Source organism: Tauraco erythrolophus, chromosome 26 (genome assembly GCF_009769465.1).
Source record: "Tauraco erythrolophus isolate bTauEry1 chromosome 26, bTauEry1.pri, whole genome shotgun sequence".
Taxonomy (NCBI): domain Eukaryota; kingdom Metazoa; phylum Chordata; class Aves; order Musophagiformes; family Musophagidae; genus Tauraco; species Tauraco erythrolophus.
In genome coordinates, this window is record NC_141490.1 from 4,199,707 (window position 1) to 4,226,998 (window position 27,292).

The 27,292-nt window shown below is 44.2% G+C and overlaps 1 protein-coding gene across 6 annotated transcripts in view; it reads left to right on the forward strand.

The window, feature by feature from the left end:
• GRAMD1B (GRAM domain containing 1B) overlaps positions 1 to 27,292 on the forward strand; it is an 89,315-nt gene that overhangs the window by 12,974 nt on the left and 49,049 nt on the right. For 5 of the 6 annotated variants that reach the window (XM_086626808.1, XM_086626811.1, XM_086626812.1 and 2 more), the window contains exon 2: positions 414 to 491. In XM_086626808.1, coding sequence (XP_086482934.1) covers positions 414 to 491 — 78 coding nt within the window. The remainder of the gene's footprint in view (positions 1 to 413; positions 492 to 27,292) is intronic. The other variant, XM_086626810.1, reaches the window with a different exon arrangement.

Sequence of the window (27,292 nt, forward strand, 5' to 3'; positions counted from 1 at the left end):
GTCTCCACCAGAAATTTAGGGTTGGCCGCTTGGTCTTTTAAGTTTGTTTTAACTGCTGGTTTGTCCTGCTGCCTAGAAGTGCGGGTAATATGCAGCAATTGAGTATCTGAATGCGAAGCTGTAAAACTGTTCTGGAATAGCATGATGAGGCATTTCGTGTAGGCAATGTGCAAGGTCGCTTCTGTATTTCGGGAAGTCCTTAGGAAAGTGTCATTAAGTGAGGTTAAGAGGCTTCAAATGAGTCATGCCTGTAGTAAATCAGATTGGAACTTGCTGTCTTCTGTTGTTTCCTCTTTGCACCTCTGCATATGAATTATGAACTGTGTTTTTCTTGTTCTGGCTTTAAACCAGAGTGTTTCATAGACTTACACAAATCCACCTAATTGCTTCTGTTTTCCTGTCTCGTATTGCAGCAGTCAGCAGAGCAGCCAGCAAAGCAGCCACGATGACGACTCATCTCGGTTCTTGAGCCCTCATATGCGTGACGACAGGTATGTCTGGTGGTGGCTGAACTGGGGAGTGCCTGGAATCACTCAGTGGAATTGCATGGCCCGGGCTGCTTGAGACCCTTAGTTATTTTCCCTGTATTTGAGTAGTTTAACAAGACGTGTAACTTATGTTGACCTTATCAATGTCTAAACCGATGCATTTTCCATTTATTTAAAAGTAGAACTTGTGGTGCAAGTGCATCCAAGTCCTGAAGTAGCTTGCATTTTCTTTTGAGACTTGTTTCCCCAAAACTGTAGCTGATGTAGATAGCTCCATCAAACTTGCTGTTTATTGATGTTTAGCAGCTCTGATACTTAAATACACAAGGGAAATTTCATGTGTGATTGTTGTCCTCAGCAAAGTCAATATTGAGCTTGGCTGTTTTATTTCACTTCTGAGCTGTTGTGACAGTCCTGATGGATCTAGAGCTTGTGTAGCAACTGGATGAGAGCTGCTATGAAGTTCCAGTACAAGAAACTTAAGTTTCTTCTTCACGTTGATTAATGACCAATTCAAATTGCAGCATTGGCACAAAAGCTGTTGCAAAACGAAAGCTTATTTTTCTGTGACTTATTGTTGCTTTGTCAGAGCCATGTGAATTGAGTTTTGCTGTATCTTGTAGTTGTTCTGAGCCTGAAACTGCTTTTTTTTTTTTTCCATGAACTATGAGCCCTGAGCTACTGCCACCTATCCATCCTGGGCCAGCTCTTCCAGGCCTGTTTACCTATTAACATCCTTGGGTCTGGTGTTACATCTGGACTTTCGATTCCGAAATTTCTGTTCTTTTGTTACTGCACTGCACAGTGGAGTTAAGTTGCATTTTTACTTTGCTAATCTTGTGACTGTGAGTTCTAGTGAGCCCACAGGAGGGCATATGCTGAGATTTGGGAACTGCTTCCTTTGTGCTGCTGTGTAGTGGATTACAAGAAGCATCTCAGTAATGTCTGCTACTCTGCATGCTTGTGTCCAGGCATGGACCCTCAGAAGGATGTTTCATAGAATCATAGAACAGTTAGAGTTGGAAGGGACCTCAAAGATCTAGTTTCAGGTCTGTTACTCAGTTATTCCACACAACCTGTCTCTGAGGTGAGCAGTCTTTCTTACGAACTGCATAGTAGGCCAAATGCTTACTGAACTCATATTCCTTGCTATGATGTCAATGGCCAATGGATTGAGTAAGAACTGAGTGGCAGCTGAGTAGGTGTCTGAGGAATTGACTCGAGAACATCCTGACCCTGAAGACCTAATTAACATCCCAGCAGAGTTTGGCTCAGGTTTAGCACTTGGTAGTTGTAGCTAACCTGGAATTTGTGTAAAGTTCAGACAGGAAGTCAAACTTCGAAAATATGCCAAAACTTACATCCTTGGAGTGTGTGAGGTTAAGATAAATTCCATATTTTATTTATGTACCCAGAGCTTGCTTATGCTGCATCTTGCTGGCCTGTGTCCCTTTCCCCTTGATAGAAAGAAGTTGGCACTAACGTACTCTGCTCCTGTTTGCCTGCAAGTGGAGGCATGGCAAAGATTGCTGCCTCTGCAGCTTCAGGGAGAGTGGAAGGGTTTTTTTCCTGTTGCCTGGGGCAGCTGAAGACAGGTGAGAACTGAGAGTAAAACATGGCTGTGCACACTGGATCTGCCCTTGAAAGGGGAGGGTACCGGCTGACAGACCCCAGGGACCCTTGTTTGTATGTCTAGATGTGGTGATTCTGCAAGGAATGGAGCACAGTAGTTTGCTGTCACCTGAGCTATGCCAATCCACACAGCGTGGTGCAAGCTTCCTGCATTATTAAGGAGAAAAGCTTACTGGAGTAAAAGGGAGCGGATGCTGTTTTAAAGGTGATGATTAAGTAGAAGCCAGCTGCTGCTTTCTGGTATGAGTGAAAAACTTGAGGAGACTAGCTCACTGCTCTTTACAACAGTGCTAGCTGTAAAGGGATGCCTGTATTTCAAGTACTTGGTAGGAAGGGGCCCCATTACTAGTCAAATCCCTGAGTAGCAGAAGTATCCTGCTTCTCCCATTTCCTAATCAGTTCTGTCTCTACTGGACTAGTGACAGTTAAGATTAGATAAACCCCAATGTGCCTTGCATATCACTGATTGCAGAGGAGGTCTGACAGACCGCGTATGGCTGCATCACTAGCTCGTGATGCTCAGGAACATGAGGAGGAGGTGAAGAGGCGTTTTAATGTCCCTCTTTTTCCCATCTGAGACGTGGGGCAGAATCCCTACCCTTCCTTCCTGTTCCCAAAAGCAGAAGTTTCAGTTGCGTAACTGTACTTTGCTTGCAGACCTTAAGTAATGGTCACCCCATCAGCTCTGTATCCTCTGGGAGCACTGGGATTCTCAGAATATTACAGCAGGTATCTTCAAGCGTGTGGAGAAGTGGCGGAGAAGTGGTAGGAGGCTGGGATGTGTTATAATCAACCATCCCCTTTCATCGGTCTCCAGTTCCGTACATAAGCCTCCTTGGCCCTCGTCAGCAGGCTTTTTTGTGCAGTGTGCTGTCAGCTGCTGAGCAGTTTGCATGGTTTCACCTCGCAACAATGCATTCACTGTGCCTTGGAGCCTTTTCTGTGTTGCTAACAGCAGGTCTGGGGGAGGTAGGCTACCAGTTGGATGCTGAAGAGCATGCTGGTGCCTCTAGCTTGGTCTGAGCTCATGGAAGATGTTTCCCTGTGCTCCTTGGACAGGGTTTCCTGGTGTAACTAGCTGCCTTAGAGGTACTCAGGTTTTGCTAACTCACCTTTACCAACGAATGCTGCAGTGAAGCAGTGGCTGTGATGCAGAATGCATCGCACTTCTAGCTTTGTTTTTTCTGCTTGCATGTTCTACCCAGGAGTTTTTTCAAGTAGTCACTGCTGTGAGATGCCAACTGGCTGTTGAGAGCGAGGCTGGTTGTTCAGAGGACTAATTTAGATTTGTTCTGCTTGCACCTCCTTCCGTTTCATACCAAATGTGGAGAAGGAAGGCATTCTGAGAGGGAAAGTGTTGGCATTAAGCCTGTTTTAAGGCCTCTTGAGATGGTCTGAAAACAGTTCAATTGTTGACCAGATAAAGGCCAAGATCAATAGACAAGGCCATCATGGGCTTCTGTTGAAGCATTAAAACTTCAATCTTGCTATAAAATCAGCCATCAGAGTCTCAGAAATGAACTGATTTTACCCTTTCACAGCTGGAACTGGGGGGTTTCAAAGATGGGGAAGAAGTGAGGGTCTTCCTAGGGAGTCTGATGTGTGATTCAGTGAGTGAGTGGCCAGGTTTTTGCAGAGAGTGACTGCTGTAGAATCTGTGGTGTGGACTTCTACTTGAAATCTCTACGCCAGAGTTTCCTGAGCTGTAGAACACCTCTTTTTGATGGGGATGCCTTTTTAAGCTGGAGCGTGGCCTGGGACACATCTAGAGGCTGTGATGTTCCTTCCAATTTTATTGCATATGCCCAAACTTGAAGGGTCTGGGAATTCTAACTGCACTAGTGATCTTGCACAAAGGTGGTGCTAAAATAAAACGTGATGGGATGGTGTACAACTCTTCAGGTCCCCTTTTTCTAATCTCTTTGCCTTGGGAAATCAACTGAGTAAACACCAAAAAAAGTACATCTCAAAATGTCATTCTGGAGTTCTGTTACTTTTTCAGTCTTTAACCAGGTCTCTTCCTCTTTTTTCCTCCCAGATAAAATAGCTGCACATCTAGTTTGTTGTGTGTTACTGAAATATTTTGTTAATATTATTTGCATACAGCAATGTCTAGGATCCCTGGTCATAGTCTGGGACCTGGTGTGCCATTGAAGTGGAAACAAAAGATGATTTTTGCTGCACAGAACTCAAACTGTAAATCTAAGCCAACAGTCAGTTAATAGAGAAGACAAATAGTATAGGTTACAGAACTTGTCCTTTAGCTTCTCTGTGGTGTGTGGAGCCAAAAAGCCAGGTTGAAAGGGGTGTTTCCTTCTCTAGAATACTGCATGGGAAGTGGAAATGAGGCCTGTGTATTTACTTAGTAATCAACAATAAGACTAAAATACGATGCCAGACAGACATCCCAGCTGAAGAGAGGGCTGTACAGTGTCTCAGCTTGTGTTACTGTTGACTATTGGAGTTAGCAGGTAGAGCTGCTGACTGTGGTGTCTGTAAGGAGCACATAGCATCTCTTTTGCCACCCCTGGTACAGGGGTTTGTATTCCAAGCAGTGGAGTGAGGAGGGTGTCTCATGGTAGGAGCCACTTGAGTTGCTACAGCTGTAATCTGCCTAAATTGTTAGTAAGAGCTCAAAGCTTTCAAGCTTTACCGAACAATCCTGGAGATGAGATGGAGTAAAATCTCCTGATTTATAGTGACTTGTTTGACATGCAGTGGGCATAGAAAAGGTGATAAATGCTTAAGTGCCTAGATGGGGAGGAGTATTGCAGGGATAAGTGAGTTAAAACCAACTTGTTGAGCCAATAAATTGACAGACAAGACTGGCATAAGTTGAAGGGTAGAAAATGAAGGCTTATTTTTTTTTGCAGGATTTATTTTAGTTTTCACCTCAAATTTTCAAGAACCTGGGACGATAGTACATCTAAATCAGAGCTGGCATTGCTGTTCACAGCCCTGGCTTTCTAGATGAAAGCATAGGGAAGCTGAATGCACAGAAGGAGGCTGATCATTCTGCCGAAGCTTCAGACTGCAGCTGGTGGAGAAAGTGCTGTTGACCTGTAATGCTGCTGCCTCAGCTTCCCTTGAGACTCTGCTAGGTTATAGCAGTGGTGGAAGGGCATCTCTACAGGCCCTCGTTTACAGTGCAGTCATCAGCTGATTCTGAAACGGCTGTTCAGTGCAGAATGTTTCTTAATTTTCTGTAGGGACAGAAGAATTCCCTGAAAACTGAAGGGCACTTGTCTGAACCGGGAATTTAACTTAATTTGGGTTTGGTAGGTGAAACATCCTCCTACTCTTATAAGATAGCTGCTATTGTCCAGATTGCTCTCAATGTGAGTCCCTGAACAAATCAGCTTTTTCTTAACTTTACAGTTAGCACATATACACTTTATTGTGGCCTTTTCCATGCTTTTAGTGCTGTATATTTTTGGCATTTGTAAGTATTTGCAATGCTTACCTTGGAAAATACGTGTGTTTTTACACTTTATAGTTGGCTGTCTAAATAGAGAAATAGCAAGCATATTAAGTGAGGTGTAATACACAGTAAAGAAACAGAAACAACACGGGGTGGGGAGGAGGAGAGTTGTATGATGATGGTAAGTACGTAATTAATTATTGCTACATTCCATAACCATAGGAAATAGGATGCTGTTTGCAAACACTGTGCATGAAGAATAGCTACTTAATGTAAGATGTAGTTGAAAGTTCTGTACCTTACAAAGAGTTCCCTGTAACTTTGTTTTTTACCTGCCTCTTTCTATGTACCTCTACTCTGAGATTCAAACTCCATTTAGCAAAGCATTGGACATAGTAAGAGGAGCTCAGCTGTGTGTCCCTGGGAAGAAGTGTTAACTGGTGTTGGTTTGTTGGTGAGACAAAGGCAAGGGAGCCAGGCGCCTTAATCATCAAGCAGAAAGTCTACAGGGTGACCTGATAGCTCAGACTGCTCCATTTATGCAGTATCCTGGCTGAGAAGGCAAAGAGCAGAAGTTTCTTGTAATGGGACAGCTGGGCTTGGGATATCCTTTTATGGATGCTACCCCTGGAATCCATTCTTTGGCTTCCAGAAGGAAACTGGTAGTGATGTTGATGGTCAAACCAGTTTTTCTTCCCTGTTTCAGGTGACTTGGGAAAAGCTGTGTTAGCTTCCACCTGGTAATGGACAGTCTAGTTTGAGATGTGGTAGTTGGTTAATTCTGGCCTTGAGAATTTCGTTCTGGTAATTAACTTCAAATTCTTTTTGTTTCAACAGAGAATTCTTAATTTTCTTGAGGCTTTTGCATCTCCTCTCATAGCAGCAGCATATCTGGCAGAGACTTAAAGGTAGCCTGTGCCTTTAAAATTAAATTGCCTGTGATGGAAGAAATCTGAGAGCAGAGGAAGGAGACCAGTGCCTCTTGTGCAGATCAAGCTCTTTGAGGATCTCTCCATAGCTCTGCCTTCTTATCAGCATAGTCACTGCTCCTTTCCTCTGGGGCCAAACTGCAGTGACTACAATAATATCAATAAAAGCTGTCCTAGAACTGTCTCAATGGTGACATTCCATCTTTCCACAGTGGATTCTGAGGTCGTCACTCTGCTGCTTTTTCCCTAAAACTACTGTGTGTGTGTAAATAAGCTGGGATTCTATCCTCTTTCAATTCAACAGTGCTTTGCTCCCTTGCTGCTGAAGTGACGCTTCCTCAGATTGCTGGGAGCACATTGGCACTTGGACAGACTTCCCCATTTCTGCAGATGACTGTAACCGTGTGAGTGCTCACTGACTTCTGCATGTCGTCTTCTCCTTCTCCTTTTTCCTTGTCTGTCTTCCCATCCATTTCTGTCTTGCCCTTTGCAGAGTATTTGTTGTGTTTTGGTGATGAGATGGCAGCATGCATCATAACAAGGTCAGGCATTGTTATGGTACTAGCCAAAGTCTGTCCTTGAGCTTCTCTGCTTTTTTCTTGTTCTCTTGCAAATTTGACCTAATACTTTTTCCTTAAGCCTGCTCTGCTGCTTGTTTTCCCTTCCCTCTTAAGTACCGTATCCCAAATATTTGGTTGTAGTATGCTGTGTTATGTGTTCTCTCTCCCTGACCTCCTCTTCTTATTTAAATGGCAGTTTAAATAGTTAGGAAACTAAAAAGTTTCCAGCATTGTAAGATTTTGCTATTTCTCTTCTCTGGAAAAGAATCTTTGCTTCAGACTTAAATATGTAAGTGCTCAGACTTCTTTATGTGAGCTTTAGCACACATAAAGCACACATTGTGTTGCTTTGTGCAGCAGCTCCCATATATCAGTCCCCTCAAACTCAAGAATCTTTATTCTGGGTGCCCCAATGAAGTGTAGCTTTGTGGTACGTGATGCTGTGGGAAAACGGGCATCCTCTCTATTGTATTCCTGTTTGCATCCTGCCATCCTTTGTTCTACCCTGGTGCTGATGCCACTGCTACCAAAAGACCCTGTGAACATCCAAGAGGTAGTGAGTGACTTGGGCTGCAGAAGGCTTTCACTGCTCATCTGAAACGCCTCACTGCCTGCAAACTGGAAGCTTGTTTGACCTGGGTCTTCAGCCCTTGCTTTAGCTACTTTCTTCTGTCTCAGGTTTTGGAAATGAAGGATCCAGGACCTTTCTCTTCTTCCTCTTGAGTTTGCAGTCATTCTTCAAGGGCTTTTATTCTTAAAGCCAAAATATTGTGGTGTATGTTCTTGCGATGAGGTTTTCACCCATTTATCTGAAACACATGAGGTTAGTTTTTTGTGCAGGGTAGGGTAGTTAGACACCCTAGCGGTGCAGATGAGTACAGAAGGCTTTGTTTCTGTAGTGTGGTACCTATGTATCTCTATGGATTACCCCTGAGGCAGTGCCAGCCTGAAGACTGAAGGTTGTTGAACTCCATATAACGATTTAGCTCGATATACTTGAAAGACTTAAGTTACAAAGGATCCAAGGTGTCTTTGCTGTTAGGTACTTTAAAATACTCAGATTTTGAGACCAGATGTGCAGCATTATCCTGAGTGAAAATCTTGTCTGTCAAAGTATTGGGCTATTGTGCGATGTGACTAATTTCATACCATGAGTTATTTCAAGAATATCTTTATCCAAATGAAAAGGGAGATGATCAGGCCATGATATTTCTGCACAGGTTAATGAAGTCTTACTGCCTTTTCACTGGCAGCTGCAAGCTATTTGCAAAGGATGGTAAAAATGAGAAGTTGGCTTTTAATTTCCTCGCACATTCAAATCAAGGAGGAATTTCTCTATGAAGCATGCCATGAGTCATGAAGTTTTGCTAGCCTGCCCCTTTTAAGAGTGAGTTTTTTCTGGGGTGGGAGAGGTTATTGCACCATCTCAAGCAAATGGAAGGTTAAGAGTTCAAATGTGCAAGACAATGAGGGGAAAAAGACCCAAAGATTCTGTGAAAGCAGCAGCCCTCTTTTGTCATAATATTGCTGAAGAAAAGCAGTAGCAATCATCCCAGTTTCTCCACCCTCTTGATACTGACCCTCTTTCTCCTTACAAAAGATATTCTTCCTCTTCTGAAGTCTCTATAGGGAATTATTTTTCGGCACCTTTTGATGGAGGGGAGCTGAAGGTACTGCTTTTCCTCTGTTCTGCCTTGCTCTCCTTTCCAACACCCTGAGCTCTAAGTTGTGTGCCACGACAAATGCTGCATTCACATGGCTTAGAAATGGTTTAGAGGCGCTTTCCGTTCGGAACGCAGTGTGACTACAGCTCCCATGATGCCCAGAGCGTGAAATGCGTATTTACTGTCTGCAACTGAAGTCTCACATGACTTCCCAGCTGCTGCAGCAGAGTCCTTTCTGAGAATTTTTTTTTTCCAGGGAAATGAAGGTGTGCCCTAGCTTGCAGATGCTGTGGTTGCATGTGATTTTCTCTGACAGTAGAGGCTGTAGAGCTGCAGAACACTGCTGACTTCAGGAAGAAATCAGGACTTTATCCATCTGCAACGTTTTTCTCAGGATCTGTACACCTGTACACCAAGGTGCATAAACAATTCAACTCTCTTCCTTACATTCTGGCAATTTTTCTAGCAGATCTTTCTCCTACTAACATTTCCTGATTTGTTTCTAGTTTTCCTCCCGCTGCTTCTGTTACTAATGGGGTTTGTTTTGCATGCATGTTTCACAGATGCACAGGGTTGTTGGGTTTTTTGCTGCTCTCCCAACTCAGCAGCCTTTCCTTTCTTTCCATATGGGAGAATCAAACTGTAGCTGAAGTGCCTCACAGTGTGTTGCATTCTGTGCCTGCAGCTCTCGCAGCTTTCCTAGTGAACTAATCTGAGCATTCTAAGCCCCTTAATTCCACTGTGCCAGGTACTTGATTAAGTAAATTTTTCAGTTACCACAAATCTTTGAGGTGAGTCTACTCTGGTTACTGTGAAGCCAGAACTGTAACAATAGGCAGTAGTAAAGCCACAATGGTGTATCTACACAGAGGATGCCCTAATGGCTGTGAGTTGTAAGTATGTGACTATTTGAAGGGGCAGTGACACTTACGGGTAGTGCTTATGACAAGCAATGTTTTCTAATTTGTAAGCTATCTTTTTGGAGGCAATTACATGCTCAAACCCTGAGCTAATGTGACTATTTCTGTAGTTAGAGCTTTGAATTCTTACTCGGATCTCAGGTGTGTCAGAGTGGGTTGTTTCCTTTGGAAAAGTGGACTTCCTCAGGACATGTTTCCTGTTTGCCCTTAAGTTCGTGAGCTATTGCACCCTGCTAGAATGACAGATAGCCTCTTCTGTAAAGAGATTGCAACATGGGAATTCAGCTTTTTCTCAATTGCAAAGTTAGGCTTTACTGGTTCTCTAGCTTAGAATTTGCTGAAGGTCCTTCATGGACTGTGTGTCCCCTTGTCTGCCCCCAATGCTGTGAACACTTGTAGCAAAATGCACATGAGTGAGTAGACTGCCAGTAAGGAACTTTGGTGGCTCCATAAAAGAGAGATTAGGGAGTAGTTTGTCCACAGTGTGTGCATTTGTTCTTTGTGTATTTTTGTCTGCGCTGAATGTCTCGTGGTTACTTTTTGGACTACTGTTATTGGTGTTATACCAAAGGAGGCATTTGGAAGTCCCTCTAGTGTGCAGCAAGAATGACAATTGTTACCCTAGTGAGTGTAACTCAAGTGGCGTGGTGGTATTTTTCCTATGTGGCATTGGATCGGGTACGTTGAAGCTATGTTGGTGTATTTGAATATGCTGAATAAAAAGGTGAAGTGTGCCAGCCTTGATTTGTATAAGCAGGTGACTGCATGAATGCATCACAACAGAGACATACCAGAAATACACTTTTCCTGTATGCCAAGACAGGACTTAGTGCAAGTGTTCTGTGTATATTGTGTACTGATGACCCTTTTTAGAGGTGGTTGGAGTGCTTAATATTGTCTGTCAGTGGACTGTTGGGCCCTCTTTACTGTTACAATAGATGCCACTATCATGATAGTGACATCTATTACATGTGTTCTAGTGCATACTAATGGCCGGACTACAAAACACTTAATGAAACCCAGTAGGTCTGCTCCACGGGCAGCTGTGTGTGCTGGTGCACAAGGGAACAGCAGTGGTGTGGTTTTGCTGAGACTGCACAACGGCCCTTCAGTGTGTGTAAATGACTTGCCTGTGCCCCTGGTGTCTGTGTATCGTACTGAGGTGCCTGCCGTGTGCCCCCGCACAGCGTGCTGCACCGTTGTATGAATAAGCACTTTCAAGCCGTGATGTTTCGAGCCCTCAGAGGCTCTTAATTTGACTGAGCTCTGCGGTGTTTTTCCTGCCTCCCTCCCAGCCAGGATTGCTCACGTCTGTCTGGTTTGCCAGTGCCGGAGTGCTGCGAGCAGCTGCGTGCAACGGTTCCTGGGCTGGCTGGCTAACAGGCTCCAGACTGATTTTTCTGTAGTAAAGTAGGGCAGGAGGAGCCTGCAGGACCGGGGAGGGAGAGGCTGGGTGATGAATGGGGTGGCATGAAGTCACTCTGCTGCGCCAATCAGGGCCGGCCTCAGCCCTGTGGCAGCTACGGATGCCTCTTGATGCTGGGACGAATTTCACCGTAGGTGATGATTTGATATTTTCAGTCTGAGCTGACTGTGCACCACAGTTCCTAGTTTAGGCCTAATAATTTGAGTGTTGCTCTGAGGTGAGTGTTCTCAGTAGGGTGCAGATGACTAGCCTCCACCTTGCATTTTTCTCTGCACATGTAAATCTCTCTCTTTAAATGGTCTGTCTCTGGTATGCTTATTTTGCACCATTGCTTCTCCACCTGTCTGGCTGACCCCTTTCACTCTTTAATTTCAGAAGCTGCCTCTTCCTTCCCTACTTCCATCCTCATGTCTGATCCTTTACCTGTGCACTGCCCAGAAGCCACTTGCTTTCTTCCTTTCTTCTGATTTCAAAAGTACTTGTCTGGGGGGCTGGTTGTGTCACTCCCTCTTCCCAGAGAGCAAGAGGGAGAAAGAGCAGCATGTCCAGAAGATGGGTTGCTTGCCTGCTCCCTGCAGAAGCTCAGACTTCAAAAGGAAGCTGGGAGGAGGGTCCTCTCTGTTCCTTAGCATCCTACTAGACCTTTGGGTGATGGCAGGGGCAGGAGTTGTTGGGGGGTGGGATGGCAATGACTCCAGTCAAGTATCTAAATTGGGACCATCTGCTTGAGATGCTTTTTCTGCCTGTCTCTGGGCAGGGCAGGAGGGAAAACTTGGGACTAGCTCTTAAGTGACTTTCTTATTGTTCTTGTCCTCCTGTCAAGTTGTCTTCTCTTCTTCATCCTCTTTTGACTTTCCCTTTCTCTCCTCTCCTTTCTCCTTCAATGCCCTTGTTTACTGATAGGCCAAGCAGAAAACATGGAGACGTCTGATATGGCAACAGCAAAGGTAGGATGGAAATGCTGCCGGCCTCACTGTGCGTAAGTGGTTTCGCTTGGCAACTTCTTAAATTCTCAACTGTTTTACTCTCTCCTGACCCTTTTCCCTGATGCTGGGAGTGGTACTAGTGCTGGGGTTGATCATGGGATTCAGGTTCTGGGAGGAAGCTACGTTGTGGTCACAGTCTCTATAGGTTGCTTTAAGATTTGAGAAAAATCTTGGTGTTGATGCTCTAGGCACGAAGATGGGGAGTGGGTGGGAGAGAAACAGGGGAGTCTGCATTGCTGTCAGGGGCAGTTGGTCCATGAAGCTGGGGATGCTGGCAGAAGCCTGCTTTGCTGCTGTGTGAGAAAGTGACACTAGAGGGTGCTTCAGGGGCAGGTTTCCCACTCCCAGGGACTCGTGTGTGAGTAGAAAATGCCTTTTGGCAGGCTTAATTCTTTTTTTTGGAAAGGATCTCGGGGGAGTGCCGACTGAGACAGTAATTCGAGCTTATAGTTGTATCCGCCCTTCTCTGTGAGGCTTCTCTGCCCGTGCTGCTTGCTTTTACCAGGTGGTAGGTTCTGCTTTCCTGTGGGCTGGCAAACTGCAGATCTGTGGGAATGGAACTAGATGGATCGAGATGGGCTTGTGAAGTAGAAATGGGGCTGTGTATACTGTGCATGTCTTCAGCATGGTTCAGTGAGACCTGGGAAGCACAAGACTGTCTCACCATTGGGTGGTTGTATCTCATGGCAGGAGCCACTGATTGTGTCTTCATAGCAAATGGTTTGTTTTTTAGAATGAATCTGTCACCAGCATGACTTCCCTTGGCATCAGAACAAGGTCAACGTGCAGGGAATGTGTCTGCAAACTGTATCTTGTGCTGTTATCTCAGCAGGGTCTGAAATTAAGCATCGTTGAAAAGAGCCATAGCTTGGAGAGAGTGGGAAGTGGCATTACTGGTTATAAAACTCCTGCTTTTGAGCTTGCACTGAACTGGATGCTCGAGCATGGCGATATGGCATGCTGGCTTCCAGGAGGTAACTATTCTACCTGGAGGTAGAAGTCCATGGTTTAAAAAACCCTCTGTGGTGCTGTTAACAGCTTGTAGGCCTTATTCTTATGTCTCAGCTAGAATTCCAGTTGAATTTGAGTTTTCCTTTTTCACATTTTGTTTCTGCTAAACACTGTATACTTTTCAGTTCCATTTCTCAGAAGCCTGGGTGACACTGGTGAACAGTTGCCCTGTTTTGCCCCAGGACTGGGTTGCATGTCAGTGCAGGCTTTGAGTTTTTCATGTCTGTCAATAAATTGTATGAAGTACTTCGGGGTAAATGTTGCTTTATAAAGGTGAAGTCATCCTTGCTGTCACATTTGCTCTAGCTTCAACTGCCTGTCACTGCAAACCCACTTACAGCTATAGTGCTTGGAAAAAACAATTACCACTGAGAATGCTGAAGGGCCAGTGGCATGGGAGCCAATTGAAAATGGCACTCTACTTTCATTTTAGTTGTTGTGGCATTTTGGGGGACTCTAGCTGTTCTGCGTTGAAAACCAGACACTTTCAAAGACAAGAACAACAAACTGACTTTAAAATTGTTTGTCTGTACTTGTTTTTTCTAGTTTCTTGGTTTCAATTAAAAGGAAAACATCATCTACAGTGTTATAGCACTATCTTAGTGTGAATGTACTGAACATAATTATCTTTTCAGGAAAATGTATCCTGAGTGAAAAATTGAGTCTAGCTTGAACCTTCTAAAACCAGATACAACTTGGAAATTGGTTATAATGTAAATATTACTAGAATGCATATAGGTTTATTTGGACTTACACCATGGCAAATGCTGATGTTTAGTTCCTTATTCTTTGCTGAAACTCAAACGTTCTTCCATGTTATGTTTTCTTTTCTGAGTTTGAGTCAGTTACCCTTTTTACGGTTGGTTTGGAGCCTCCAAGGGATGCTATTAATTTTGCTTAATTTCTGCTGGGGTTAGCCTGGGCTAACAAAGAACTGAGAAAGTTTAACAGGTTTATTTTCTCAGCCTGAGATGATGCCAAAAGCATCCATGGGATGTAATATCAGGATGTTAGTTATTTCCATGGCTGCTCTCCATTGTGTTGCACTGTTGCTTCCTTTTCTGCTGGGGTACCTTTCAGGGTATCTCAAGAACTGGTGTTTCCTGACATGCCAAAGAATGATCCTGTATTTAGCACATTAAAAATAGAAGGGTGTGGCTTTTACTATTTTTGTAGCCTTAGCTTTAATTCCAGGGTAATGTTTATCTTCATTTTGAGGCTTTTCAGAACTGTCAGTGGAATCGGCCAAGTGTTTGTCCCTTGTATGCTATGGGGCACCTTGCTTTGGGGTTGTGACATGGTGCTGTGTCACCGAAGAGCTTTGCTTACATGGTGCCCTGATGAAAGTAGGAACCCTGGTTGTTTTGTCCCTGCTCCTTGCTGAGTGCTAAGTGAAGCAGTAGTTAACCTGTTAGAGTGGGGAAAAAAAAAAAAATCAGGCCAACATGAAGCTAGAATGCTTCCTGGGAAAGCATGAATCACTTTCCAGGTAATCAACTAGTGGAAATGACGAACATAAATCAGGGAGCTGCCTTTCATTGCCCTGGTGCTGGAAGGTTCTTGTTCTCTGTGCTGCAAGTACATATGTGGAAGGTCCTCGGACTTTTTTTTTTTGGGGGGGGGGGAGGGGGCAGATATTGAAGCACCTGATTTCCTTGTTCCATCTTGATGGAAATGTTTTCCTCTTATGAGCTGTAACAGGAATGGTGAGCAGAGCTGGGAAAGATGCCTATTTACAGTACCACAGAGCTTTTGCTTAGAGGTGATTTTCTTGGCTTTTATTAGATAGCACTTGCTCAGGCTGGGATCGCTTGGAGAAGTATGTATAAGGGGAAAAGGACAATAGCTGGTATGTGAATAAAACAGTGCTAGATATCAAATACTGTTATATGACTCTTAATTGATGTAGTTGCCTCTGTGCTTCCAGCTCTTGTCCACGCCCTGACAAAGGAGGTGGCAAAAATGCTGCATACAAATTGCCTGTTTCTTGCCATTTGACTGGAATGCAAGGGACCACCAAGACCTAATTCATTACTGTCTGTCACTTTGTACAGATGTTCTTGTCTGTGCAGAGGGCATGTAAAGCACTGTCCCATCTGGACAGTACCATTTAGTATTTCTTTCATCCAAGTTGAAGGTCAGGGAAAAAACCAACACAACAACAAACCACTGGTTTGGTCTATTACAGCCCTAACTTTTTTTAAATTCGTGTGGCCTTGACAGTTTATAGCTACAGGTCAGGAAAACATCCGGCCTTTTTTCTAACTCCTTTTTTCTGCTACTCATAATCTCCAAGTATTTCTTCAGTTTGAGAAAGTTCTGCATGGTTTTTACTTTGTTGCTGTTTTTAGCATTTGTGTGTGCTGTTTGACTTCATCCTGACTGGTGGTGGAAGCAGCCAGAAGCCACAAGGGAAGCTGTATTCATGGTATTCTTGCTCTGGACCAGAAGTACTCAAAATGTTACTGGCAGTAGGCCAGGATCCAAATTATCTTATTTAATCCCTGTTGAAGTTTATGAGAATTTTGCCTGGGGGGGTAGGGATAGAGGATGAGATGGGATAACAGACACCATGTAAACCTGTCTTACTGTTATTTATTCTTCATGCTTAGCAAATGATGTACCTAATATTTTGCAATTAAAATATTCTTTCCCAAACAATCAGAATTCTATTGCAATAAGCAAATACTTTGACTTACAGATTTTATGACTAGAAGGGCAAAATTATGAACATCTGACCTAACATCCTGTATGAGAAACAGCCATTGGCGACAATATATGTATAGCTCTGTAAATAGGTCAAATACAAACGAGTACAGAGGAGGAGATTGATGTGGGAGAAATCATGGAAAAAATACTGGGTTGAGAGGGGAGTTAAAAAGGTGATCTGATGACTGAGATATTAAAGGGAACTGAGAACAGAACACGACACAAAGATGTGGAAGCAGTCAACAATGTTATGAAATAGCTGATGGAGGAGGAATATGTAACAAAGAAGGAAAGGAGAGGAGAAGGTGGTAGGAGCAGGTGTAGAGAGAAGTGATGTTTAGGAAGAGGCAAAAGATGCAGTTTCGATGTGGGCACAGAGGTGACAGTCAACAGAGGGCCATGAGAGCCACAACTGCACCATCTTGTATAGACATAGGTGTGTGGGTGAGGGAGGAAGGACTGTGGCGAAGTGGGTTACAGAAGTTGTAGGCATTCTTAACTGTTTGATGATCCGAGTGCTCTAGTTAAGCATTTGGACTTTGGAGACTACTGCCTTTCTCAGTAGAAGTGAAGGGCACCTCTGTATGTATCAAGTAGCTGTTGTTGGATTCAGATATTTTGGTTAGGCAAGGGGGAGGAGAGTCTATGGTAGGAGAGACATAAAGGAGACTCTTGTTGTGGTGTTTTCTGGATTTTGTGGTTGCTAATGTTGGCCAGAAAGACACCTGGTCTCAAATCTTTCACTGTTTTCAACTGTCATGCTTGTTTTCATGAAACATGGAAACAAACTAAAAGGAAAATGGATGTTTGTGCTTTTATTACAATTTTTGATGGTTTTTACTATTTGTACAGAAAATAAAAGATTTTTTTACTGAAATCACAATGGCCTGGGGAAAGCTTCAAAACTTGGATTCAAAACATGATCATCAAAGATGTTTTGTCACTTACATTAACACAATCCAAAACAATCTGTTGGTGATGCTTATTACAACCACATAACGAATGTCTCATTACAACATGTAGTTCCACAGATGAGTGAGAAGATGTGGATTTTAGGACTTACCTGTTTTCAGAACAGGGGCCTGTAGCAGAGCCAGTTTTTCCATTTTCCTGTTTTGTGGGCTGGATGCTTGGGATGGAGTAGGTAGATAATTTATCTGGAATTCAACCTGTGTGTGACTTAAGTATTCTTAGCACTGTGGAGGTGGACAGAGAAGCTGTGTAGCCTCTCTGTCTTGATACCTACTTACATGCCCTTTTGTTACCTTATATTAAGATTTAATATCTCTTTTTTCCTCTGGAGTGGTTATGTGCTGAGGATGGAGGAAAAGGAAAGGGCTTGCCCATGCAGCATTAGCTGACATAGATGGATCAGTGAAGTGAATGTGACATTGAGACTGTAAGTGACAGGGAGGTCACTTGCTTGGGGTTCACTGAAGATGGTGATGACCAACAGTCTCATTCAAGATTCCTGCTGCAAGGATTTCAGAGAGCAGACCCCAACCGAATTGTGGCAGAGATGGCTGTGCCAGCCAGCTTAAACAGACACTGTCGTCTTCTAAGTGGTCTGTCCCCTTTGATAATTTCCTAACCCTCACGTTATTAAAAAAAAAAAAAACAAAACATAGTACATGGCTGCTTATCTCTTAATACCTTTCTTGCCTGAACTTTGATTTCTAAACATGTGACTCTGCAGCATTAGTCTGTCCCAGATTTGCCAAGCTTGCAGGTCTCCTGACCCATTTTACAGCTTTGTGGTTTGCTTCCCTCCTTGACAACCTGCAGGCCACAGATGCAAAGCGTCTCATGGAGAAAAGTTGAGTCCAAGCAGGCATTTGATATATGTTGGACCTAATGAGGGCTGAATCTGGGATTGTGGGGTGAGATTTGAATGTTTTTCCCATACTGTTTGTCATGTGGAAATGCATGTGCACGGTGTTATGGCTAAGCTAATGTTTTTTGTCTAGAAATAAATAAAAAAAGCAAGTTGCAAAGTCTGGAAACAATTCTAAAAGCGGGTGTTTCAAATATCTCTGCCTGGTATGGGACTCTCCTGCAGGGCAGTGTCCATCACTTTCACAGAGTGGAAGACAGTTCTACACAGGATGCAGTTTCACACTAGTTGCTTCCTGCTGCAGCAGGCACCGAAGCATGATGGTGTTTAATAATGAAGCAGTGTGTGCAACATGTCACAAATGTTTGGGAAGCTGTTTGAAAGGAGTTAGCACTGAGCTGAGTGTTCCCTTTGCAACTCAACTCTCCAGACAGACATTTTGATGTTACTTGCACAGTTTCTGAATCTTCAGACCTGCTGCCAAGATCTTGTTTCTTTTTATCTGCCCTGGAATGACCACAGCCCTACAAAAGTGACTCCCTGCTGAATTCAGAACTGAAATATTGCTTCTATCTGCTCAAGATTTAGGAGAATCAGAAAAAAAGATCTAGTACCTTTAAGCAAAATATGGAAGTCAAGAAGCACTTGTTTGTTGCTTCCCAAAGGTGATGTGGGCATCACAATATCAATGTTTCCTCAGGCACTGAGGACAAACTTCCCAGAAAGCTTTGTAAACCAGAACAGAGCCTTTGAACTAGTGCTCCTAGCATCCCCTGTCCTCTGAGAGGTGAACAGAACGGAGGTGGTCATTTTACAGATCAAGATTTTTATATCATTCTCCTTGGAGACATCAACTGCAGTCAGTGGGATGGGGGGTGTATGTGTCAGTATATTGGACCTTGATTTGGGGTGCAAAAGAATGACAGATTGCAAAAAACCCCAAAACCTTCCAGATGATACATCTTTTTAATTTCACATGTCACATACCTGACTGCTTTCTTTCCTCTCCCACCACTGAAATGGCTGAATTCCTGTAGGATTCATAAGCAAGACTGTCTCTGTCCCAAGACCAAAGATCTTCAGAGCTCTCTGTGGTGAGAGCATGTGTCTGTTTACCCTTGGACTGTCCCAAGCTTTACTTCTTGAAGTAGTTTAGATGATCCTTTACTAAGAAATAGTGGAGTTACAGGTTATTTGAGAGATACATCTGTGTTCCCTGTGTAGTGGGAGCCAGTAGGGTGTTTAGATCCTGCAAGAAAAATAGAAGAATGCCCAGGGAAAGTGTAACGTATTGCAAACGAGGGGGGGGGTGATGCAGTAACTGGCACTTCTTCCCCCCTTTTTGTCAGGCCTTGCCTGCAGCCCAACCCTCTGAGTGTCGTGGTGCAGAAGGTCGTGTAGGGGGAAGAGTGCTTGACTCTAGTATGACAAGTAATGCTGCAAAAACGACTCTCCTGTTCAGTTTGTGCACATGCTGGCAGTGGGTGGCATGAGACCTTACCCCCTACAGCAGTTCCAGTGTGCTTTCTGCCTCTGAGAATTCCCTTCACTTTCCGTAGCGGCTGTTACTCAGCCTGAGCCTGCTCACGCTCCGCAGCGGGAGCGGTGGGATAATGAATCCCATGCAAAGAACAGGAGGGGGGCCGGGAGGGCAGAAAGAGGGAAGGATGGGACGGCACAAGAGAGGAGGAAGGCGCGTTCCCCTTTTTCTGGCTGCTCGGCGCAGGGAGCGGCCGTCCCGTCCCGTCCCGGAGCATCGCCGCAGCGGCGGGGCCGCCCCCGCGGGGCCGGCGGCGGGGCGGCGCGGCGGGCACGGATGCCATGGCATGCTGCGCGGCGCGCTGTCCTGCCCGTGCTGCACATGCTCAGCAGCGAGCGGGGCGGCTCAGCCCCTGGCGCTGCTAGTGCGGGGAGCCCTGTGCCTCTCGGCGGGGGTCTGGGGGGGCGGCAGGCGGCCGTGCCCCGGCGCGGGGGGCTCTGTGCATGGGGCTCGGCGCTCCCCGGGGGACGCTCGGCGGTCGCGTCTCCTCCAATATGTCCTGGGACCTCTGGAGCTGTCAGTGGGCAGACAAGGACACGGGCATCGGATTATCGTGACTGTACTAATGAAAGGGTTCAAGCTCGCCTGGTAAGCGGAGCGCTGGGGAAAGGGGGGCGATGCGATCACCCCCTTTCCCGGAATTTTCGTCCTTCCCAGCCCCGCCGCGCGCCGCAGTGCTGCCGGGGGGGGGGGCGGCGGGGCCGGCGGAGGAAGAGGATGCTCTCCGCTAAGTTGGCCGGTGCCTGCGCTGCGCGGCTCGGGCCGCTGCAGCACCGCCGGGGGAACGGCTGTGCGGGCTGCCGGGGGCAGCGCCGGGCTGCGGCGGTGCGGGAGCCGCCGGGGAAGTCATCGGGAATAGGTGCGGCCATGGGCCGTTCCTGTCCGGGGATCTCTGCATCAGGGCTGTGATGCCGCGAGCCTCCCTCTGGTCTGGCTGCATCTTCCTCCCTCCTGCCGCCACCCCTTCTCCTCCTCCTCCTCTTCCCGGCTTTCGCTATGGCTGTGCATGAATTTGCATCTGTGTGTGCGCGCACCCTTGAGCGTCTGGACTCGGTATCTATTTGCATCTGGAGAAAATAAGCATGTGCGGGTTTTTCTGGAGAGAGGTGGAGAAAACGTTTTGAATCCTCTGCGCGTGCAATGGCTCCTGCTTAGCTTGTCCTTTAAACAGCTGCTTTTTAGGGATGCACCTTTGGCATGTTTCTGTAATGTAACATGTGAGAGTTGGGAGCTGAGGGAACTAACAGCTTCCTGGGAGGTACCAAAGTGCTCCTTAATTCTTTGATCATTCCTGGGTGTTTTGGGGGAAAACTGCGGTTTGGACAAATGGGCAGTGAAAGAAGACGTCGTGTGGGCAAAAGTCGATCATCACCACTGTGTGTGTATCTGTGTTTGCCCGTAAATATTTTTGTTGGACAAGTTTGTATTTTATGTGAGTAGGTAAACATATATGTATGTCATATATAAACATAAATTTATGTATATCTAATACAAACTTGGCCAAGAAAGATTTATACAAAATCTTGAGTATATCAAAACTATTTTAAATCTTTAGTATGTTAAAGCTACTTAGTTGGAATAAACAGTATTTGAATTATTGTGATGAAATTGCTTTAATCAGAACTTTATCAGATAGGAATAGTTCCATAGTTAATAGTGGAATGTGACTTTGTAATTTGAATTGAAATTGCAAAGTGGATCACAAGAGCAATGTGAAGGCCTGTTTCTTTTTCTTAATCATTTTTTCTCTGTAATGAAAAAGAAGTAATAATAGAAATAACCTTCCTCTCAAGTGTGCTGTTTTGCATCAGTATGAATTTAGTGCTTTGAGATCCTGGCCTGTATAGTGTGAGAAAACAGTGAAGCTATTTTTTATTTGCTGTTTTATTTATTGTCTCTTTTTTTTTTCCTGTGTGAAAAATAACAGCGCTACAGCAGAGCACTAGGAAGCATCTTGTACTGGGCCCCAGGGGACGAGCTAGAGCCAGGGATGACTCAATAGGTCATATCTTTTTCTAATTTCTGTAATTTTATCTTTTATTTCATTTCACTGAGAGAATTTGAAATTTTGCTGTGTGTACATGGCCTCGCGTAACATAGACTGTACAAACAATACAGCTGTTAGCATTTGGAAATTTTGCACAATTTTTTTCTCTTTTAAAAAAAATAATTAAAAAAAGCCCAACTCTTGCACTGATTTGCTGCTTTACGTGATATGTAGTTGGACTGGTGAGTTGCATAATAGCTTAGCGTACTACCAGGAGAGCAGAGCGTGTGTGATAAATGCCGTGCTCGTGTGTATCTGCAATAACATGGCACCCCGCTGCATTCCTTTCTGTACTTCTCCGTGAGCAACACTGGACGTTTTTGTTAAACGTGGACTTAGAGCGCTTTTGCATGCCCGCTTCTGTCACAGCATTTATAACAAAATGAGGGTTGAAGCTAGTCTGTTAATTTTGTCTGACTTCAGAGCTAAGCAAGCAAGGCTGGTCGATTCAGGGGCTGGATGGGGGCCCTAAGAAGATTACTCATGTGCCGGATGGAAAGCTAGCGGTGTTTCAGTAGGTGACGCTCTTCCCTCTGAGTTTTCTCTGTTGCAGGGTCCTAGGGGCACTGTGCTGTTCCAGGTGCGTGTGTTCTGGTGGGGAGTGCAGTAAAGGTCCTGACCAGTTGCCCTGGCTCTCCTGGAAACACTTGAAGAGTGCTAACCAAGCCCTGCTTGGGCTGCCTCTTCAGCATCACCCCTTCATCTTCCCCTGAATCCCAAAGAGAAGCAAGTCAAATATTCTGATCACTTGCCTTATTTAATGAAAGTATACAGCGTTTTGGATCTTTGTAGTGGTTACTCTGTTTCCCCTCCAGGATGTTTACAGGCAGTTTTATTTGATTGTGTGCAATATCCAGGCACAGAAGGGGGAGTTAAGGATGTTATTTCAAGTCCTGTTTCACCGAAGTATGTGTGTTTGTTGCTACTGGACCGATTGGTATGGTTCTAGAGGAGTACAGATCTAAGTACAGAATACAGAGTTCCCTGCGTTTTGCTGTTTGTCAGACTCGATTAGGGTACTTTAACGTGGGGTGTACAGCCTCTAGAATTTGCAGGGAAATGGCTTTACAGGGTTAGTATTCGTCTAAAGAAACAAACACATCAGCTGTCTGGCATACAAACAGATCTTTTCGTCCTCGCTGTGGCAGTGGTGATTCCAGTTCTACATGGCGCTGCTGGGGTTAATGCAGATTTCCTTATGGAGCCGTTCTCAGAAAGACACATGATTTCTTTCTGTACCAGGAAGGGCAGTAGCACAGGGACAGAATGCTGTCAGCAGGAGCAGCCCGCTCTGACCACTAGAAGAAGACTCGCTCTTGCCCGTTTTCAAGCCGGCTGTTCATTTCGTGGTGTTAGACTGCCCGAAATAACGTAGCACGTTTTATCAGGGAACCTCTGGCCACTCTGAGTCTCAGTGCAAGCTCCTTTTGGCACAAAACAACGTGCTCATCTCTAATACGATGTCATGCGTTTTTGCAGTACGCCACCTAATTCTGCCCAAAATGATCTCATCACCATCTGGTGTCATATCACAGTATAGCTGCATACTGTGGAGGCATGAGGTGGTCACAGTGTGCTGCAGTACAGCAGAATCCTGATGTACAACAACCATCAGAGCTTTGTGACATCAAAACATGACTGTCTTGTATCATGATGCAAGGCCCTGATGTACCAGCGCAGCACTCTTATGGTAGAACATCCTGGTATCAGAAACCATGCTGCAGTCCTCTCATACATTGTTTTTATCGTATGACAACATACGTTTGTCTCGTTAGGGCCTAGTGTCTTGGTTTAGTAGGTCATCTTCATGTCACAGGGTAATATTTTAATACCATTGCATATGTCTTTACGTTGTGACTTCGTATTGCAGGAGAGAGCTTTCGCTCCCAGTCTTACATCACCATTATCTCATAGATCCTTAGGGACTACAATGGGCCAGGCCCTGAGCTTTAAATTTCAAAAAGCCAGAAACTACAACAGCAGGGCAGGCAGGCTTTCCTTCCCCTCAAATCTCAGGCAGCACTGCTCACTGTTAGCGTTCTTCCTTATTAAGAGTTTTGGGGAGCTCATAATCCAGCATCGATGGATGCTAATTTGGGTCTTTTATGAAAAACAAGAATCAAATGACCGAGGAATCTTGTAGGGAATCTTGCAGGGAATCTTGCAAGCTGATAGCTGAACTGGATGTTGCATAAATGGGATACCGAACAACCCTCTGCTCATCTGATTTTCCTTCTTTTGTGGTTCCTTCTGCATTGTTTGTGCTGATTTGCTGATTGGAATATTTCTGAGCCACAGAACCTGCTATATGGAACCCATAGAGAAAATAAGGGCCAAAGGCTCAACCTAAAAATAAATCTGTAATTCATTTTTCTGCTAGTGCCTGTGGGTGAGAAAAAACTCTCAATGTTCCAACACCCTACTTATCTGAAGGAAGGATCTATTATATAGTTGTGGGGGTGGGATGGGAACTAGGTAGGGTTACAGAACAGCAGAGCTAAAATTAGAAGTTGTTTGATGTAAGGAACAGTGAAGATGAACGTTAGGCAGTTTCGGTTGTGTGTGCTGTAAGGCTGCGGCTTCAGGAGTGTTTTGTATCTAGAGCAGGCGAATGACACGTGCCCTTTCAATGGCTGTGTCAGGGGCTCAGGGCCACAAGTACGTTAGCGGGGAGGGAGGGGTTCATAAGCTGTCTAGTTCTGTCCTTACAGTCTAGTCTTGCGACTTCTTCGAAGTCTGAAATAACAGGTTAGTGAAAAAGGGACAGGAGGAAAGCGTTCTGCCCTCGGCTCTGGAGAATTAGTACGTGCTGTAATACAGAAAGGTGACAAACGTAGGTGTTTGGGATTCCTGCCTCCTTAATTACACAGTGAAACAGGGAAGCTGTTCAAATCACTTTTAATTTCGTATCGATACTGCAGAGACCTAAAGAGCTACTGTGTGCAGTGAAAACGAACTTTGTTCTATCACATTGCAAATGAAAGATGAATTTCTGAATCAATTCTTCCTCAGTTTTTTGGAAAAGGCTGGCACAATAGTTCTGTCGAAGTTACGCAATTGCTCTGTTGTGAATATTGTTCTGTTTGACCTTCACGTTACAGGTTAAAATGTTATGTTTCAGTGGTGTTTTTTTTCTCTTCCTTCATCGATTCTTCTGCGTCTACATCTTCCTTCTTTGTGCTTTTTATTCAAAAGGAATAAATAGGTGCTGGTAATGCTCTGCTAAAAACCTTCAAAGATGACCCACATACATATAAATATGGTTCTAGCATTTTGGAAAGAAAAAGGTTTCGCTCCTTATAAATTCTGCAAATGGATTTTAGCAATCAGAATGTTCCTGCTTGCTGTGGATGTGGTAGGAAGAGGAAACCATATTAATAAGTCAGTCATCTCTCCCTGCATCCAGAATATTCTGAACATTTTGACTGAACCTCTGTCCATAAAGTACAGTTTCTGTCCTTTCTCTCTCAACAGGAAGAAATGTTATGATGTTGTGTAAGGTGACCTGAAGAACAAATTTGAGCATTACTGGTAGATTTATTTTGTAACTGGATTCATAGTACAATGGAGTGATTAGTTGCAGGTTTTGTGCTAAGTTATCTGGACTTTTCAGTAGTGGGAAGTGATAATAAGCAGTTAGGGGCCTAATCCAAGTGCAGTAATATCAAGGAGAAATCTTGCACGCAACTCACTTGGCCAGGCTGTGCTTCTAGTCACTAACTGAGCCAGAAATAGAACCAAGATCGGCTGGTTACCAGTTTTTTTCCTGGACTGCACTCTGCTACACTGAATTAATACCTTCAGTGGTAATATGGTATAAAATCCAAGTGAAATGACTATTTTAGTAAAAAAAAAAATAAAAAGACAGTGGAAGGAGGCTATTTGAAGAAAAACTGACTGAGTCATTGTGAAGCCCTTGATCTGAGATTTGCTTTGCTGTAGCTTTGCGTGATGATAGACTGGCAAAAGTACCCCTTTAGTGTTTTTTTTCTTGTTACGTGGTATGTTTTGGCATCAATTTTTGATTTAAAATTGGATAAACATCCATCATTTTATTCTCTAATATACATACGCTTATTGAAACCTGTCTGAGGGCAGCTAGACAGAAGAGTTCTTTGACTTACACCATGAAGATAACTGCGCTTTGCAGCTTGCTGTCGACACCCAGAATCTCTCCTTCAGATCTCTCCTTGGGCTGCAGATTATCTTGGCTAATTTAATCCTAATCATTTATTTGGCTCTAAAATTGCCTTTTCTGCTTATCAGATGGTAAAATCACCATGCAGTCTCTCTATTACTTCGGCAGCCTCATAAATGTCAAGTGAAGGGCAAACTGCTTGGAACCGTCCTGGAATTCTGCAGCCATTGCTTGCTTAGGGCCTTAAGTTGAGATGAATGAGGCTGCAGTGAGGTTTCTCCAGAGATGCTTTTCCTCACGTATGCAGGAGGAAAAAGCACAGGCAAGCAAATTCGGTCAAGAAGAGGCTGTGGATAAAATTTAGCAGATACTCTTTTTCTCCCTCAAAGTGTGGAGCTGAGACTGTTGTGTGCTGTTTAACTGCTTGGTCCCTTCAGATGAGAAGCAAGGTCCTGGCTGTTGGAGCTGGAAGTCACGAGAGGCCATTTTTATGCCTGGATCTGTCATTGACCAGTTGTATCATCATAATGCCTCTGCCCCAGTTTCCCTGTCTGCAAAATGAGGCGTAATATTTGTCTCTTCCTTCTCCCCTGTGTTCCCTCTTGCTGGAGCAGTTTGATACTTACACGTGACAAGTGCTAGAAGGGGTGTGTTGAACAACGTTCCACAATTTGGAAGCATGTGATTCACCCTGTGTGTGTTAATAGTTCTGTTGAACTAAATGGAAACACTCATATACTTAAAATTTCTGCTTGATCAGGGCTGTTCTGCTCAGCAAGTGGGCATGGTCCAGGTCTGAAAGAGCCAAATGTTGCCATCGAAGCTCTTGTGGCACGTTATGCAGGAATCGCTGTGTCCTGGTCAAGATCTGTTCTGCTTAATCATGTTTGTCAACTGAAATTCCCCTTGGGAACTGTTTTTTTTTCTTCACTCTCTATTCTAAACTAGTTAGTGGTATTCCTTTGGTTGATTAAGCAGCTGCTGTGTTTATGCTTGAATCTTCCCTTGCATGCCTCATGATTTCAGTCCTGGTTAGAAAGTGCATCTTAATGGCAGACTGCCATTATTATTATAATTGATGCTTATTATGAGTGGTAACTGCTAATTTCGGTGTTTGGAGTCTGATGAAAGTAAATTATGTAAATTGAGATATAATAGCAACAATAGTATCCAAGTATAAAATATCTAAGTTCAGGATCTGGAGAGACCAAAACAAAGCGTGCACATGCATCAGCAGCTTTTCTTTTCCTTTTGTAACTTCCGTGTGCTCTTGCAAAGCCACATGCTGAATACAAGATGTTGGGATGTTCTCTGAGCTTCTCTTTTACTAAAGTTTTCCGTTTGGCCAGCTTTAGGTCTGTGCTGTTGATTATACTTCACATTTTCCAGTGGTTTATTCCCCATAACCATTTTTCCTGGACAGAATGCTCTCTGTGGCTACCTGTGGTCACAGCCAAGTGACCTGGGGGTAGACGCTCTGCTTTTTTTCAACGAGATGTAAATGCTGCTTTTCTCATTGATGATGTCACAGCTGCTCTACGTATATGGCAAAGGAGTAGAGGAGGAGGAGGAATTTGGAAGTTTTTTTTGGTGGGAGAGGGAGATGTATATTTGAGGTATATATTTTGAATCATTTTCAAACACTTGGAATACTAGGTTTGGAAGAATGTGGCTTGAGGAGACCTAATTTCAGACCTTGGAACTGGAAAGAAGAAAATGGAGGAGAAAATTAGTTGAATGAAAAAGACTTAGAGGGGGAAGAAGGAGGTATATTCAGGAGTAGCAAAGATTTGGTAACAGAAAAAAAATGTCCATGTGTGTGCAATAATATAAAGCACCAAATTACCTGGGGAGGAGGGAGAGGAAGGACGACCTTTTTATCTTTAGTGTAAGAACAGCTCTCTCTAACTAGAATCGTTCATTTAATGAAGTACTAAGCAAACAAGCCTGTGTTTAAATGATAGGAGGAAGAGATGGCAAGGTCCCA